Raw genomic sequence first — 18797 nt, 5'->3', positions numbered from 1 at the left:
TCGAGGGGTCCTTCCGACCCGCATGTCAGGTGTTTGGCACCATAGAAAAATGTTTTCAATTTATGGAACCCACAACTAATGGAGGCGCCTAGTCGGTCACGCTGCTTTCGGGGTCGACTGATTTAAAACCAAACACACAACTCGATTACGATGAGATTCTTCAAAACATTCAGGACGGAATCGTAAAAAAATCTTTCTACTTCCTTCTAGGTTACTTCCTTCTAGGCTCGTCATGGTATGCACAGCGCTCGCAGGAAGCAACTCGACCGGCAAGTTAACTCTTCCACACGATGCGTCCGGCCACGGGTTTTCGGTTCGAAAGGTTTGTTGATTCAAGCACTCAGACAGGACACACATGTAGAAGCAATCATCGCCCCTTGGCAGGCATCTCGGAAGCGATTGTTTGTTTGCCTCTCCGCTCAACTTTAAATCAACGACCGTATTTTCAAACTTTGCGCAGAACGTTACACGCCTCGAGTTCCACTCCAAGAATGCGCGTAACTTACGCCTCAACGGTGCCCAATCCACATTCAAATCGGCATCGACAGGCATCTTGCTGCTTGCTCCAAACAATCAGTCTAATGCTTCAAAAACATGCCCCTCTTGCCAGCTGGGCCCGTGCCCACGTATGGCCAACTCATAAAAATATGCTCGTTACGAAATGGAGCCACCGGAGCAGTAATCGACTCATACGAAATCACCAAGCATAACGGACCGGCGCATACACAAAGACACAGATTCTCCAGCCGGGTGCGCGTGCTTGTGGTTCTCGGTTAAACTATCGCCGGCCAGGACTCTCTTTTTGAAGAAAACCCGGTGAAAGGTGTAAGCAGACGTGGCTCAATGTTGCCGTGACGGTGCCCCCGAACCGCTCGACCTCCGACCGAGCTCTCCTTTTTACCACGTTCAAGGGAAACAATTGAAGCTCCAGCAAGCGTCACCGGTCCTGACGGCTGCCGCAAGATACCCCAGAGCCGCACCTTCTCGCAAAAGCGCTCATAATTTATGTAAATTGTAATCATATCGTAATTATTCTTCCGTCTTTCGGTCTATATTTAATGATGCTGTGCGCGGAGCTGCTCCGGTCTGCACCGGATCCGTGGGAACCGGTGACAGGCTCCCTCCTCTCGAGCACAGCCGTTTTGGGGGGTAGATGGGAACTATCGCTTTCGTTGAGGCCATCCACTTCCTGGAGCCATTGGTGTCGGACTCGTTTCCGGCTCCCGGCACTCCTGCTGCTGTGTGCGGTAAATTTTAAACAGTCTTACACCACAACTAATACCAAATCGACAGTGCACCAGCAAAAGGTGCCACCACGCTGGCACCTGACCAATAAAGAATAGCTCGAGCACCTCGAGACAGGACCCCGGGTTGGCTGAAATCATAATTTACACGTTGCCGTGCGCGGAACACGTAGCATAATTGGCGCGTCTCGGCATACGGTTCCGGGGAGCTAATTTAACTCCCCCGGGGAGGATGGCCCGGATGAAACATCGTGTCGGTTCCCTGCGGTAACATTGGGTCACGTTCGCGAACTTGACACACCATTTCGTGCAAATGATTGGAAGGCTTCGGGCCCCGCCAGGCTCGCGGCCCGAGGGCAGAAGTGTCCGTATCTTGGAGTGTCGTTAGCAAACCACAACCGCTCCGTCTTTCGTCCCGTTCAAGGGAAGCAAACATCAATCGGATTATGATGTCTATGTTTTGCGGGAGATGAATTTGCATCGATTTTTCAAGCGTTGATCATTTGGCGATTAAATTATTTAATTTAATTCCGGCCGGTGGCCGGCGTTGGAGTTAATTTCAAGCGAGTTCCAAACGAAGGGCGATTATTTGCCCGTTTCGGGATTGAAGCGGGTCGATTGGATCGATTTTTGCACCATTTCTGTGAGGTCGCTTTCGAGTCCCATCTGAAGACACCTACAGAGAACACAGCATTGCAGATGGAAAACGGAACAGACGGAGAGAGAGATCACGAGGCAGCGGAGGGTTCAAACCAACCGGTGGTTCCGGGTGGCGGAATGAACAGCCCCCGGCGGTGGGTCGCTCGGCGGAACTAAGGGGCCACTTTTGTACGCAATAAAACGTGATCAAAGAAGGTGATGCCATTTTATTGGCATCCCTTGGGGCGCTCGGTCCTCGGCCCGCACATCCTTTTGCGTCACCTCCGCCAGGCCGTTCGCATCGATGAGGCTGATTATTATGGTGCCGGCACCCGACGAACCGGTGTACATGCTTTATGTTTACTCGTTCATCCCGACACCCGGCCGCCGGCCGAAGAAACGGAAGGTCGCAGGCTGGCACAAGCAGATAGAACGGTGACAACTTCGAACTCTGAATGGTATGCCAGTTTTGGCCCGAACCGGCTGCTTGCCGTCCGTACCGGTTACCGGTTCAGCTGCGACAGTCGTTAAATTGAATCGCTCCTCGCTGGAAATGGAAAGTCAAGCAATAAAGCCGGGCCAAGCTGCAGTTTTGGGCCCGAAAAAAGTGTGACGATAAACGCACCAATCGCGCCGCCGGGTTGGTCCTGCGGGTTGTTTTACTGTCTCTCGCAAAGTGGTCACATAAAACGCGACCGTATCGCTCCCGAACGGCGGATGACTTTAAGGCGCTCTCGATTGAGAAATTTATTTTTGCCATCGCCCCGGGGCTGTGGGGATGATAATTAAACAGAAGAGAAAATGGCGGAAAATATGGACGAAAAAAAACTGTCTATTTTATTCGTTCGGCTCGTCCTTTTTTCCCCTCGGAATCTATTAACAAATTGAAGCTCTCGAGGCGCACGGTTTCGGTAATGGTTGCTAGCGTTCCTTGAAGCTCGGGCAGCTTATGGCCTCCCGGTTTCGGAAACCATCGTTGGTCACATTCCCAGGCGGGCAGTATGATAAATGACCGCGACGGTAAAATTAAAAGCCACGCTCCGGCGAACACACCAGACCGCGGCGCGGACATGTTGCGGCCATCAACAAGTACCACCACCGCAGTGGCCACCAAGGCGAGGTCCCTGCGTGCTGTGCTCTGGGCGCCGAGCACAACTCTGCCCTGCGGTCCATGGGAGAGCAATTATTTTAATTCTGAAATCTTAATCGTTCCCGCTTGGGGCTGGCGTCCCAGGAAGCTCGGTGGCTGGTGTTTGGCAGTCATTTTATCTTGCCCTCATTTGATCTAAGTTACTGTCACTTTGCCGCTGGCGTGGTGGCACTCGGGTGCCGAAGTGCGATTCCTGTTTTCCGAAAGCTCGTTATCGTCCCATTCATCTGGAGGGCAATGTTTTGCTGAAGTGTCTTCGGGGGCAGTTTTGGGTTCTCCACTCCACTGGTTGACCGTGCCAAAGGTCGTTACGTCTTTGTTTGCCCAAGCGCGAACGCGGCCCACAACTTGAAGATGCCCCTCGATGACCGCATGGCCTTGGCGGTAGCGGCCTTTTGCGGTATCTCCCAAGTTGCAGGCGCGTAATTTAATTACGCCAACGAATTGAATGCGCACCACAAAGAGGGCCGAAAAGTTGGGTATTGTTTCACTTTGATGGGCTGTGAAAAGTGTGAAAAGAAGCCTTTAAAAGCACCGAAGGCGTTTCCCCGTTTATCGATCAACAAGGGGAGGTTATAATAAAACTCCATAACTCGCGAATGCTCCGTAAAAAACCCGGTCGAGTAGTGAAGAAACGTAAATCGGAATCCAGATTAAATCCCGGAACTCCGAATTAAGTAGTGTTTTGCGTGTAATGAAACATCGATTTGGCCACTCCTGAGCTGTCGTTTGCATTTCGTTGACCGACGGAAGGATTCCCAAAAAACGCGGAATCAGAGTCGCACTAATGGAGTTTTAAGCACCCATCAATTAGCGCCCTTTAGTGCCGTAGTACTTGCCATTAGTTTCCAATGGCCCCGGGGCTGATAGGACAGGAAGAAAAACGACACAACCGGTTGAAACGAACGATTCTCTTCGTTTTATGTTTATTGAATCTTACTTTGTTTGTAATTGATTTGATTATACAGAGTTGCGTTTTGCCGGAGTTTCTTTTCCGCTTTTCATTGTCTCAGTTAGTTTCGCTACATATACTTCTAGTGTTGGGAGTTTCGTGACTAAAGTTTCAAATGCTGTACGCTGATCGTTTTTGTTCCAATTGTTTCATTATTAAAAGTTGTGTTTTGCGCATTAAATCACAATGAAAAACCCGGTAGCTAAAGGACACAACGACCTCTTCGAGGGTAAATTAGGAGCATTGGTGAGAGCCTTTCCTTTTACGGGTGGGATACGATCGTGCCTGGGATGAAGAATGTGATCAGTCTTTGGGGATACGGAATGCTTTTCTTTTGATATCAAAACTCGGTTACAAAGCTGAAATGTGCCTCTGAGAAGTTGTCAAGTATAGTAAACCTCCACCGTACGTCGAGTAACTGGCCAACGGAATGGAACTATTTGGAGAAACTTTTCGTCGACTAGTGCTAAGCATTTGTAAGCGCTCCTATGCCGGTCCGTTTTGATTACATAGAGTGGGTTGGAATCCCGGTGGTGGTGGTGGCCGGAAGGGTTTTCCGGTTGTCATGCACCCGGCTAACGCATGCATTAGTGTTGGTGCGACCGTCTGTGCGTAAGTGTGTACAAAAAATTGGTCCTCGAAATAAGACATTATACATCTTTGCTTGTTTGATTTTATTTCTTTCCTTTTTTTTGGTAGGTTCGGCTCCATTCCCCCAGCTTCGTTACAGACTAATGAGATGAACTCGGAACGGAACTCGGGCGAATCATGCTCAGGCCCCCCCGTTCCGCGTGGGAACAGTATTTCTTTTCTTCATTACTTTGCATAAAAATATCGTGAGAGTGATCGTGTGAGACTGATTTGATCAAATGCCGATTCAATCGAATGAAACACTGTTTGCGCGTAATGCCATAATTCTACTCTTTTTAAAGTGTTTCTACCGCCGTTTCCACGTTTCGTTTGGTGTTTCGTGCTCGCTTATCGCTACGTTTTATATGAAGTTTTTATATGAGTATGCTCCATCTTTATGAACCAATGCTACGAATGGTGGTAAATAAATGGCTAGCGTCCGTCGGCGCATCACATTTTGATCTCGTATCGTAGTGTTTTCTTCACGGAAATAGTACACGGCTTAATGCAAGTTATCAATCTTACACGGGTGCGGAGTATTGTGGGAAGGTTTAGGCTACATTATTGCATTTCCAAACAACTTTCAGTTACCGTGAACGTGTTTGCTGTATTTGATTTGTTTGCCGGTTCTGTGTGTCGTGTGTTTCTGCTGTGAAGTGGCAAGTGCCGAACCGAAACATCGCACCGGTTGCCTTCGGTTGCCCGGATAGTGGCATAATTTTGTTAAGTACAAATCCGGTGCCGGCGTGGTTCTTGCCATCGTGTACTTACTCTCGTGCCGTGCATGGGGCTGCTCGTGATATCAACGGGGCATATACTATGAATATAGGAAAGGTTAAAACCCAACGAACGCGGCCTGTCCTGCCCCTTAATCAGCTGTAACACTATCGCATCGCCCGTAACATGTCGCACATTCGTATTTCGTTTCAAATTGACAATTAGGACACCTATATCACAGTTACGACTAAAATTAGTAAATTAAAAGTATGCTTCCCGTGCTTTCTCTCGGGACTCTGTTTTTAAACATTGGAACATTTTTGTAGAGCAATCTAGAAAATGAGTCTTGCTACTGTCAAAGATCGATTATGATGCAGTTGAATGCTAGTTGAATAACAAAATACAGCTACGGGTACAGTGTCTACCGTTTTGCTTCGTCTACATAGTCTCTACATCGTGGGGTGGATACGATCTAGTTGATGGTGAGTAATAGTTACTTTTATTCATAAAAACATTATATTCGCTCTTGCGCTACGCACATTACTATTCCGTGACCTGAACGCTCCCGCCATTCCCCAGTGCCATTTTATGCTACAAGTGCACTAAAACCGTCGTGTGGTGAGTTGTGGACGAATATGAATCAAGAGCTGAAGCTGTTGCCGTTTCTATCGTTGAGTGCCATATTTGGTTTAAAACTGATCGAAAATTACGTTCCGTCACAGTGTTTGCATTGATTATGTTTTGAGTCCGATTCTCAACGGTTACGATTTCATCGTTCCAGAAAACAGATTCAGTGTCCGTTTTGGGTGCAATTGGTAAAATATATTGCTTTTTTACTTTAATCTTTGATTCGCCAATACAATTCTCTTATTTGCCACCTTTTGCTTCTACTTTTCTTCTACCATAGATATTTCCATATTTTTGCTGCCTCATAGTAACTTTCTTCAGGATCGACATAAATTATTCAAATTAAGTCTTTTACGTGTTTGAAAGTGTGAAAGTAACACGTGAACACGATACGAACCGACTGAGTTACGATCAACGTTAAAATAAAATTTTTTCATTAAAATCGCTCCGTCTGATTAATCGGAATTGAATTGCCAGCCTGTGGGGTAGCCAATAAAGCGCCAAACATTGTGCTACCCGCCGAGAACGGGAGCAACAGTCCTATCGGTTAATTCTAATCCAATCCAATGTTTACGTCCGTCATTAGTTGGTTATGGTTATTGAACCGATTGTTGCTGCTTCCGGATACCGAACGTCCGGAGCCGGAAATCGCTCTAATGAAATCGTTTCCCGCTAAACGGGCCCGGGCCCGGGCCATGGCAGACAGGCAAATATTTTTCCGCTTGATTAAGCTTTGTTGCTGGCCGGTTATTTTGAGGGGGTAAATCTACGGACGCTGACCGTTAACCATGAATGATTGCGGCGTGGTATAATATCGCCGTTGAATTAAACATTCGGGCACTACGGACGACATTTCATTCGAAGCATTTGTTTTCCCGGGTCCGCGATCCCGGTCACCACTAATGCGTTTCTGTTTGCCCAAAATTCGGTTGTTAAAAGGCTGATGGTTTGCCTTTGCTGGCCTTGCGATTTGTTGGGCGGCGAAAGCACAAACTCCATCGGATTTGGAGTTTGGATTGAAAAATTATTCCATTGTGTTGCAACGTTTTTACCCATTTTGAACGTCGTATCCACTAATGGATTATCATCACCTCGAGTGCTCAACATCTCCGGCACACAGCATTAGCCCTGTCGACCGCACAATCATCAGCATAATTACTGGCAGGATTAGAGAATTAGAGGGTGGATTAGTGTCGGAGAATTATGGGGGCTGAGCTCCATCACTCTGGCTACGTGAACATAAGTCGTGACTCAATTTTTGGCCGCCCTCCGTACTGTTTGGCTGGCGGTGAGTGAGTTTGTGGCTGCAATGTGCTTATGCTTTGAACAAACAAACTTTGTGGGTCTCATGAATAAATTTGTCGATCCGAAAGCTCGACCACCAGAGTAAACTCCCTGTGCGGTCGCACTGTGGTCGGTTCGGCTGATTGCGGGTTTCACAAAAAAGTTGTCTTCATCCAATCAATCTCCCGGCTTCCGGATGGGCAAACTTTACCCCACCAACGTGCCAACGAGCAAAAAATGTCCCGGATGCCCGACACCTCCAGCAATAGAGAAAGAGCGAGAATAAATTCTGGAAGCCAACATATAAACTGGATAAATACCACAGGCCCACCGAGCGGGCTCGAATGTGTTTTATTTTGGGTTGGCTTTTTTTCTCCCGTTTCACTCCGGTGCACTTTCCGAGCGGCCACGGAATGCAGCCTGCACGGCTTCTAGGGGACATTCTATTTTTATGCTCGTCCGCACTGCACTGCAGGTGCCTGTCTCTTTGCGATGCGCCGCTAACTCGCTAACCCCTGGTTATGGTTAGCGCAGTGAACATACCTTAACGTGGCCGTGCCGTGGTTAGTTTGATTCCAGTTTTGCTCGTGTTTTTTTTGGGTTTCTGTGTCCACTGACAGGCAGGTGACGGAATTTGTCATAGCATTCCGTTCCCGGATAGTGGTCAAATTCGGGTGTTACGTGGCTTTCGCGTGCATCATAATGTTCCCATCCAGGGTGAGCCGGAGCCCAGGTGTGCCAGGTGTCCTACATAAAAGACCGCGGATCGTCGGAAGTGTGCCAATGCACGGATTTCCGTCCATCAATCGGGGCTGGCGAAGATGGATGGCCTTCGGTTGGGGGCTGCCCGCGATGAGCGCACCCGTCGATCGGCCTGCGCCTTTCTCCGTCGGTGGGATTTATTGGGGTACTCGGTAATTACAGTCGCCGGCACTGGCTGCCAGCGGAACGCACTTCGCCCGCGGTGCGCTGCAGTAATCCGTCCCGAGCCGGTCCTCGGTCTTCCTCCGGTCCTGGGTGGTCGCATTCATAGGTAGTTCGGTCGCGAAACGCAGCACAGGAGGCCCATGTTTTTGTACAGCGAGCCACGGCGCCGTTTCGCTGGCCAGGGTCCGTTGACTTCGTTCGTTAGGGCGATTGTTTTCTCTGTAAATAGACGCGGGTTTTCGGGGGGTGGGGGGAGCACAACAAAACGGAAATGAAACAATGGACCCGGCACAGTGGTGAACCATGTTGCGCGAGGTATCCAACTGCCCCAGAATGGACACAGCGCGGCGATTGATGGATGAGGCTGAACACACCGCTACCTACCCAGGTATGTCTCCTGCTGGGGCATGAACTCCTGCAGATCCTGCAGTATCCGGGCAATCTCCTGCGAGTCCTTCGTGATGCTGCACAGCTCCTCCTGATTGAAGTCGGGCGTTATCTGCTTGCAGAGCAGTATCTGACTTATCACGTTGCCCAGATTCGACGGTCCGGCCCGGTTCTCTGGGGGAAAAAGGAACAGGGCAAGGAAGTGATGGGTTAATGGGTTCATCCCCGGGAAGACATCGGCCCAGAAAATGGCGGCACCTAACTTACCGTAGTAGCCGGACATATCCATCGGTATGACCTGCACCAGTCGATGGCTTTTGATTAACTCTCTAAGAAACAGTTGAGCAAGATAGAACAGCAGCACCAGATGGGGGTTGTCGGTGAGGATGCCTTCCGCGATGGCCCTGGACGATAGAAAGGAAAAGATAGGGCAGGGCTGTGACGACGGGTTTCGAACGAAATTCCTCCACTTTGCGTTCTCTTCACAGGAAAAACTCCAGCCGGGATCCAACTCCAAAAGTGCGCCGTGGATTAATGTTACAAACAAAATGGCGTAGCACGCCATAAACCCCATAATTGAATCGGATGAAAAATTCTCTTTGTTCCCCAGTGGCCAGTGTTTTACAGCCGTCGAAATGATGGGACGGGAGAACACACAGACCGACACAAAAACAATGGTTTTCGAAAGCTTTTCCCGGCCCAGGGAAATCCTGGGCCGCGCCACGGTAATGATCAATAATTCTCGCTCGATGTCCCTTTTTCGTCCGGCATTAGCAGCGTGTCCACATCAAACGCCAACCCGGGGGTGCACCAATCCCCAGGAAGCAGCACGGCGGCCATTACCGGCACCCGGTCGCCTTCCGGTCGCATCGCCCGTAATACCTTTCGCCAGTTGATTATGTCAATGTTCATAGTCTCATCACCATCATCACCATCATCACCGTCATCATCATCATCATCATCTGTGTGAGTCAGTGGGCAAGGGCACAAAAAGCGGCCAGAGATTGGAGGATGCTATTTGCGGTGCCCTCTCCCGGGTGCAGTCGGTGTTTGAGCACTCTATCTACTGGCAACAGTGGCCGGAATCGTAATTGGGTTATGTGCTTAAAGCTTATCATAGTGACCGTTTAGGGCGGGGAGGACGGATTCACTCGATGGACCACATTCGTCCCTGAGCAACTAAATAGATCAACCATAAAAAGCCCCCAGTAGAGTGGAAGTACCGGGAAGAACGCAAGCCCACTTGCGGTGGCCCGCCCGGGCCAACGATGATTTGCGGTTTCGTTGCTGCATATTCTATGCTTTCGGCCCCGCTCTCGGAGACACACATAATGCCAATGGAGTGTGCCCCATTCCATGGCCCGATCGGAGCGAGACAGAAGCGCTGTCGAAGGGTTTCCGGTAGAAACCTGTAGAGATCTCGATGCAAGATTCGGATGCTCCATCGCTGGAACATGCTTTAAGCCAACCACCTCTATCTGCTCCCGTTTCATCTGCTGAGTGCTGAGTTTATCGACCGAGAACCAGGAACTCCCGACACCGGGCCGGGAGGACGACCGAAGCCGACGTCAATTAATTAACAGAATTGATATTGTTCACGGGGAGAGCTCACGGGGAGTGGCGCCCCTCCGTGGTGCTAATTGCTTCAAGAGGCACCGACGGCCACATCGTTTGCGTTAATGGCGAGGGATTTGTCCGGTCGTTATGCGCAATGGTTGGATGGAATGCCGTTCAGTTGAGACCACCAGCTAGAACACTGCTTGAAAGAGTTCTTCCGCCGGCGAAAGAAAGCCGGTGAGGGAGTCGTATCGTCTGCCCTGCACCCGGGGGGGACCCAAGGACCCGTGCCGTAGGCCTCCCGCCGAATGTTTATGGCGGTACATTTTAACGGCACGTGCAGAGAAAAAGGTGAAACTCATTTCCAGGACCCAAGACCCAAGGCGGCGAACGCGAACGGGGGCAACGTTTCTTTTTCCGACCCGAAGTGGCCCCCAAACACGTCCGCTCCATTTCGTTCCGGGTCGTCATCACCGGCGGTGACACCGGGGACTGGGAAGACTAAAGTGAAGACACAGGGCCTTTGAAGATTTGCTTAAGTCCAAAATCATGTTTTCCCAGTTGGCCAACAAGTCAGGCCAGGGGTGAAACGGGGTACCTTCCGCCGTGTAAGAGGTGCGCATTAATTATGCAATGCGGTTCGAGGAAAGATTCTTCATAAGGTAAGCTTTCTGACAATTGTATGAGGCGTTTTTTTCGGCTGCCGCTTACTTAAAGCTTGAGCTATGGATGTCTTTACGAAGTGATCCTGTATCCGTGCCAATAATTTATTCATTCAAAACTCACCTCGATGTCATCGTGCCATCGATAACGAGAACTTTTCACTGAACCCCTGAGCACAAATTCGATGAGCCACTCGATGATGGCGCTTTCTTTCATCGGCCGAATAAAGCTTTAATACAATCAGCTCACCGACAGCACATTTCAAACGCTAATGAACGAGACACGGGTCCGTGGGCTCGGCATCCATCACCACGGTTCAGCTCCATAGGGGAGCTCTCCGTCTGCCGTGGCCGTTGGTCGATGACGCATAAAAATCTCTTCCATCTCAACGCCCACGGTGCCAGGTAATGATCATCCTTGTGCCAGGCCCGATGATAATGGAAAAACAATATTACGTGTATCGGGCGAACCAGGGTATCGTTCGCCGGTTCCGATCACACACCTCGGCCCGGATCACTCGGCTCGGCAAACGATGGCACAGTGTCGTTGTCAATTGAATTTCCCGCCCAAATCGGAAATCGGAAAAAAAGGATGGAGAAAGCGGCATAGGAATATGTGTGCCACATTCGTGATTTTCTTTCGGCACGAGCTTGGGAACGGTTGACGAACCGGCATTCACCGGCAGTCGGTGGTTCGAAACTGTACCGTTTCTTTCGGGCTCCATTTTGTCGTCTTTGTATTTTGCTGATGAACGTTTCGAAATTGAAAGGTAACGAGAATCCACGCGTTTGGCCAAGATACAGTAGCATTTTCATGTGAGTTAAGCAACTCGGCTATTCAAAGTGATCCGGTCGGGTGTACATGCATTAGGTCCAGGAGTTCTCAAAACTCAGCTACACAGAAGACGTGCATAATTAATGTGCTTCATTACACGTCGATGGCCAAACAGTCTGCCCCCGACCGAGCGTTTTAGGCCACCAAGGGGCGTACCATCAACTCCCAAGGTGAGCAGGTTGCCGAAATGTATCAAAACTTTGCGCAAAAACCTGGCCCCCAAAAACCCAACCCTCATCAAACATCGATGGCTCCCGGAGGAAATAATGAAACCCGGTCCCGGTCCCGGTTACGTTCCTGGTGTGGATGATCGTCGCCTCAGGTGTAAAGTGGCTGATAAATGACACAGCTCCGTGTTTATGTGTCTGAAGAATGTCTTCTTCCTTTTTGTAACATGCCAACGGAAAGGTTCCGCAGACCGGGAGATGGATTGGCCCGAGTGGCGAACGGTGAACAGAAGTTTAGCGGCAAAGTGAATAAAATCACGGCACGACCTCGCTTAATGTGCACTGATTTAATGTGTGCGTTAAACCAAATATTTGTTGCCTGTCGAAACTTGGCTTTCCATTTTGGCTGCTAAAAGAACCTCAATAATGAGGGACTTAAAAATAAAGTCCATAAAGTCTTTTGGAAAATGTGTCATTATTTTAGATCTTGAATCTTATTTTGGAATTGTTTACTCGTCTTTCACTTAGTGAATGAATTTATCCTTGAGGTACCTGAGTGCACGTGAAACTATCTCTTCGCCCATATCGTTGAGTGTCCTTCGTCACGTGATTTGCAGCCAACTGCGGCCCGCGCTTAGGACGCACCGTAATGGATTCTCTAGACTGCGCCATCGTGAAGAAATGGGTTCCTGGCTACCAATTTCCTAGCTCACACCCCTGGGCCGCTGCACACTAAATCATACGTCGCATTTTTGGACGCCCATCGCAGCCGGGTAGGATTAAGAATTTGTCCAAATGGACGACGGGCGACCAACGAAGGCGGAATCGGCGTAATCCCTGTGTCTGAGAACACCGCGGCCGCACCGCGTTCTGGTATAAATATTTTACAATAACACATTTTTCGCATCCCCATTCTCGCCAGCAATTGGGTGTAATTTATTGCCCAAAGGCCTCCCTGACAAGTGGGATTGGCCGGAACGTACCGGAGAGTACCAAATGGACCACCGAAATGGTGTCACACCAGCGGTGGCATCAGTCGCCCCTAGATGATTTACGGCGAATTATTTGAACTTTATAATCTCACCAATCCGCCAGCGTGATCATGAATGCTGTGGCAGCTGCACCGAGTGAGATGGGTTGATCGAGAGGATCGCTTCTCTCCTCGACCACCATTCTCGTAACGTATGCTCGTCGGCAAGGTTAGGTGGGCAACCCACATTGGTAGCCCAACGAAGCCCATTCATCCTTCCGTTGGACACTTGCAGCAAGTTTTATAGGGCCCTGGTCTGTGGTCCGTGGTCCGCAAGGACGAAGTGTTGTTCACTTGAATGGAAGATTACTCACAGCGAAGGGAAGCAAAAAAACACGGAACCCCTGGAGGAACAGGAAGCCACGGTGTTCGGCCACGGCAGTGCAGCACTCCGACGGCCATTGAATGGTGCTTCTTGCGTGAAAAGCATTCCGGCCTCCGGCAAATAACTTCATTCCGTACAGTTTCCTCCGTACGGTCCGCTGCGGGACGTTGGGGGCCCCGGTACAATCATTTCAAACCGTTCCGGTGGTCCAACATTTCGAATTGTTTGGTTTGAATTTTGCCGCTTCATTAAGTGGAGCCTCGGGATAAATCATGTGAAGCACTCCGGGGCAGTGTTTGCAAACAGTAGGAACAGAAGCATACAGAAACATGTTTTTATGGCCGAATCGCCGTACAATTACGATTGTTTCAAACTACGGCCCAACTCGACGATATCTATTTCAACACCTTTTTTAGCTGTCGCGAAGAATGCGCTCAAGTTTCGCACAGGTTCCCAATATCGTTTACCTTCTTCGGAAGCAAATCCGTGGTGTCACGTTCTGTCGTTGCCACTCCGGTCCAACAGAGGGAAGAGTTTGAAAAACCGTCACAAAGAATGAGATTTGGAAGTGGCAAATAAGTTGCAGCATGAAGCGAACGCCATAAGCAATTGTCTCGGAGAGTTTCTAGAAATAACATCCGATCCATCCTTCCATCCGGGTTCTCTGGAGCCACCGTGACGAAAGGAGCGCGTTGGACTTTAAACATGTTGACAGCAGCGAACGTGACGGGAACGGGAAACGAGATAAGTAGCATAAATTTTGAAACCTGTTGGATGCTATTATCCTTCCACGGAACCGCGTCGGATATGAAGGGTAGTTCAACTTCGGCACGGGCGGAACGAGGCGGAGGACAATGAAGAGAGCTTTGCCAAGTTGCTTCAAAACTTAAGTCATTATGGCATAGTTTCATAAGATCGTTCCTGACCGGCGAAGCCCCTTTTTCGGAGTGCTGCAAAATGCAGGACTACGTTTCTTGATCATTTTGTACCCTGTGTTGCAGCTACCTTCGGCATATTTCGTAATTACCAGTACGTCGATTACAGTATCCTCAGGTTCCGAAAGGAAAGGTTCCTCCGGCCACAGGCGTAAAGCTATCTACTTAGCGACATTATTAGCTGAAGAAGGCCAGTGCGACACTGTGGCACTGTGCGATGGTAAATATTTAAACTGGCAAGGCAATTTCCAACAGCTCGTTGAAGAAAACAACTTCCGGCTTCCCATCGGTGGACCATGTTTGCATTTCGTTAGCCAAGCAACCGACCCGGGACGGGTCAGAAGAATATGAGAGAACTTTTTCATCCACCGCGGCTTACGGAGATCATCCTGTGTATGTGCGTTGGGCACCTTCGTGGCCCAATTTTCACTGCATTTACGCCGGCTCGGCACGGAGCGTGGTCGCAACATCTAAGATCCCGCTCTGTTAAGTGCTGGTCCCGGGTGGGCTTCGGGGCATCGGGAAAGCGAAAATACGCTCCTCCAACGGCGACGAGCTCGATGATAATGAGATGGTAATTCCGTACCATAAAGTCAACTCAGAACCGTACGGTCCGGGGACGACGACTAATGAACTGTTTAAATAGTAACTTACGTTCGAATTTGGGGCAGTATCAGTGCGGCGGTGTGCTTGCAGGCCTCGACGCAGGATCGGCGCAGTTTTCGAATTTTCTCCCGCAGCTCGGGACAGTCTCGTGCCTGGCCGACGTGGATGAGCAGGTCCCGAAACAGTGCCACTTCGCTGTTTATTTCGAGGATAAGCTGCAATGGCAAAGAAGAAGGCCATCGAAATTCAATCTTATATGAAGACGTTCCTGACACATGTTTGTAATGAATACATTATTTGTTTTTACAGCTACATGTTAGGGAAAGAAGTAGTGATTTCCCCCGAGAAGACACGCTCTCAATAACTCAGCTTCGTCCGGCAGCCGGCAGCACAGCTCAGGCAGTTGAGAATTCGTTGCATTTATGCATGGCCCCACTGGCTCCGGTCAGAGACCTATTTTCGGTATGCACCGGCACAAGAAGGGCCTGCATCGGCCATAGGAAACGTCGTAAGATCATTTGAATATTAATGCCACACGGATGTGTTCTTAGTTTCCGAACAACCAAATCATTTCGGCACAACCCGGCCAAAACTCGACGACGCATTGCAGGGCCGTACCTCAGTCTTAGTGCAGTGCAATTCGTTCGGTTGCATCTGCACGTCGCATTTGGGGCTCCCTCCCAGTGGGTAGTGGGAAAACTTTATCCGAACTTTACTGGCACCGGATGCGAAAGGCAACATAATAATAACACTCTGCCATGTTCGGAGTCCTCGCGAGGATTCTCCGCTTCCCCAGAAATTCGGTATAGTTCGGTTCACTAGCACCGAAACAGAAATAGAGTTGAGTTGAGTAAATACGGAAGCGGTTTCATACTCTCGGCTACGGAATGCAAAGGAGCAAACTGTAGTTGCCAACCGAGCCAAGGAGCAAACTGCAGTTGAGGGTCCTCTTTTGGAAGCAGCCAAACTAACTTTCTACGGAATTGAAGATGCATGTACGGTGTTCATGATAATTGATAGCAGATTGTGTTGGCTGTGTTTCCTGGTATTTTGTGAGTTTCCAGTTGTAAGAGTGTATGGTTACATTCCATCACTATATTCCAACAGTATTAGCCTCAATTTAGACGATATGAAAACATTAACATGCCTGTTGCATCATTCGCTAGCAGGGGGCCGCCGAAAGCGAAAGTCAGTGACGTCATTGCTGGTGCAGCAGTTTGGTGCACCCAGCGGTCAGCATGTTGTAGTGATCGTCGCCACAGGCCTCGCACCCTCATTTCTTATCATAAATAATACACCAATTCGCCAACCCGTCGACTTCAGCGGCAGCGGCTGCAGGGAAGCGTACCGTTCCGTCCCCGACGGTAGGCTCATTAAAATTCTATCGATTCCCGATCCCGTCGCTTACACGCGTCACTGAACTTAATAACCGTCTGCAGCTCAGCTGGGCCTTTCGTCCTTTCGTGCCGTCGGCGGTGGTTTTCAGCGTGAATGTTCTGCCGTTATGCGTACTACAGCGCGTCCGTAGGGTCGGAAAACCGAGACCGTGTAGCGATGAAAATGTTCAATATTCATAGCACAGTGGGTAACAGGTTGGAAGCAGCTTAATTCCATCGAGTGCTGACGGTATAGCCAGGCCATCTCGCTGCATTCCGGCGGTAAAATTTCAAAATAGGGTTTTCCCTCTTTTTAATACCATAGTTTAGCATCCCGGAATTTTCTCGAATGCCAGGGTCGTGATTTCGTCCTTTCGGTTGGTGCTATCCACAGCAGGAATTTATTAGGCAAAGTAGAAAAATATTTCTAATTAATTTGAAAATGGTCTGCGAACAACCATTAAACGAACCGAAACAGGATATCACTTTGCGTGCCCCCCCGAAAAACGGAGACCATGTCGGATGGGCTTGTCGCCTTACGGAACGTATCCCGTTGATTTACGACACCTTCGGGAAGCGAAAAAGGATCTTTTCAGTTTTCGCAACGAACATTGTCAACCAATCGATATCGACAGACAACCGGAGGGAAACAGAACGCTTCGTAAATGAATGTTGTAAGGGTAACCTTTCGGGTCTAATCTGCAAATTTTCAGAGGGCCTATTTCACGCGCCCCGTAGCATAGTAAATTAAACACTTTACATAATAAATATCGCCAGCTTGATTTGCAGACACCCGGCCCGAAGGCGCCTGTTCTTTGGGAAAAGACCAATTTGTGGTCTAGACCTTTAATAAACCTAACTTCACAGCCACAGAGCGAGCGACCTTAAATGCCAAATGGCCCCCCCCATAGTCGTATCGCGCACGTCAAGCAATTCGATCGTGTTTTTTGCATTTCCGTCCTAGTCCGCCTTATCTTAAGCAGCGAGTAGGCAGGCATATTTTTAATTATCATAATTACTTCTACCACCACGCTGCCACCCGGGGGTGCTGAGCGTATTGAATTGTGTGACTTTCGTGGTGGTGTATTAAAACAGCTCTCTTTCTCTCGGTTCAGGCCACCGTACTGAACGTGACCGAAACATGCACACCGGTCCCAAAGGCTGCCGAACGGGTTTGAGGCTTAATTAAAATGCTTCCCGCTGGGCTCGGTTAGGTTGGTTGGGTCCACCTGTTGGTTGCCGAGCACTAGTTTAGGAAAAAACTTCGCAGCAAGGTAAGTTCATGCGTTTGCCCACCCGTGGAAAGTCTTATTCCGGAAAGGTGACTCCCGAACGGTGGCAACGAATGAAACCAGTGCGTGACGTGTCGACCACATTTCGGTGGTTCCAGTTCCACCAGAGGACATCTCCGTCGGTCGTCTGCTTAAAGTCTGCCTCATTCGACATTGTAGCTTCGCACGTTCAACAATGTTGCTTGCTGCAGCCGCTAGCCAACGGCCAACGGGAATGCGAAAGATAATAAAACCCACAACAGAAAGTGTGAAATCTCACCGCAACAAAAACTGTAAACCACAACACAACAGCCTTCGGGTGAATTGAGTTGCTGGTCGCAAAAAATGGTACAGCAGCAGGAGGGAAGACTAGTTCCAGTTGCCTGTACCGCCCATTCCGGGGGATTTATGTAGTAATGTTGTTTTCCTGTTTTACACGGGAGTGTTTGTTCCGCGTTAGCCGTGCCAATTAGCATCCGTTGCGAGGAGGGCTTAAAAAGTTCGTCTTCTCATCGCTTACGCGAACTACGGTTAGCACAGCATTTCAACAATGCTAATGTCTTTTGCAATTTTTTCTACGTTACCTCCAGTATGGTAATAAGAATTGACTCAAACATTTCAACCAACTAAGCTAGTGGCGGATCCTTTCATACAAAAATGCAATTCTTGTTCTGATAATCCTTGTTGACGCGGAGCGCAGTGTGTGCCCTCTGCATATTGTTTTCATAACACATCAAATGCAAATTCCTGGTGGTCATCCGTGAATTCCTCGTCGAAAGGAGTGCCTGAAAAACTGATAGCCGAAACCTTGTTGAACATCCTGCAGACTGCGCCGGAACAAAGGGGGATTTGTTCCATTCGCCGTGCTTCTACTGGATTGCTGCTCGTATAGGGTCGGCACAGGACCCCTGGTTTACATGATGGAGGAAAAGATTTTAATTAACGTGTGTATTGTTGCTCTTTGGTTCAGTCTAAGAAACGGAGCATTACGGAAGGACTCTATAATCTGCGGTTGCAGCTGGTTGCCAACAACGGAGTTTTGGCATCAGAAGCCAAGCAATGTTTTGAATATTATGATCGCTTTGGAGCTTTACTTTAAATCAGTTTGGGAAACATTAATGGCAAGGTCAGAGCCCAGCCCTTGAGCTCTATTAAGGGTTTGCTGATGCTGCATTAGAGTTAGATGCGTTTTGAAGAGCACTTTCCAATACTCACCGTGTGCAGGTTGGAGATTTGGCTAACTTCCACCGGGGTCATATGGTGCACGGCTAACATGGTCGGTGGTCGGTTGGCAGTCCACTAGCCGTCCACTTCCTACACACTCTTTACAAAATCACAGATGCTTCCGTTTCTTTCCGCCTCTAACCTTGCTGCGTTGTGCCAACAACCCACAGCCACTATCGTCGTTGAGAGAATGGTTCCGGGGCAACCATTGTCGAAACTGTACCCTTGGCCGGTCGTACCATACTTTCTAAT

General features: G+C 49.1%; 1 protein-coding gene across 1 annotated transcript; it reads right to left on the bottom strand.

Moving 5' to 3' along the window:
- Window positions 1-8270: 8270 nt before the first annotated feature.
- Window positions 8271-18596, bottom strand: LOC131210917 (uncharacterized). The gene is made up of 5 exons (XM_058204236.1): window positions 18537-18596; window positions 14723-14889; window positions 8825-8961; window positions 8555-8731; window positions 8271-8389 (listed from the first exon to the last, which is right to left on the bottom strand). The coding sequence occupies exons 1-5, from the start codon at window positions 18594-18596 to the stop codon at window positions 8271-8273; spliced, it is 660 nt and encodes a 219-aa protein (XP_058060219.1).
- Window positions 18597-18797: the final 201 nt, after the last annotated feature.

Source organism: Anopheles bellator, chromosome 2, assembly GCF_943735745.2.
Source record: "Anopheles bellator chromosome 2, idAnoBellAS_SP24_06.2, whole genome shotgun sequence".
In the NCBI taxonomy this organism is placed as follows: domain Eukaryota; kingdom Metazoa; phylum Arthropoda; class Insecta; order Diptera; family Culicidae; genus Anopheles; species Anopheles bellator.
Note: the sequence above shows the minus strand (reverse complement) of the source record. Positions and strands in the feature narration are given on the sequence as shown.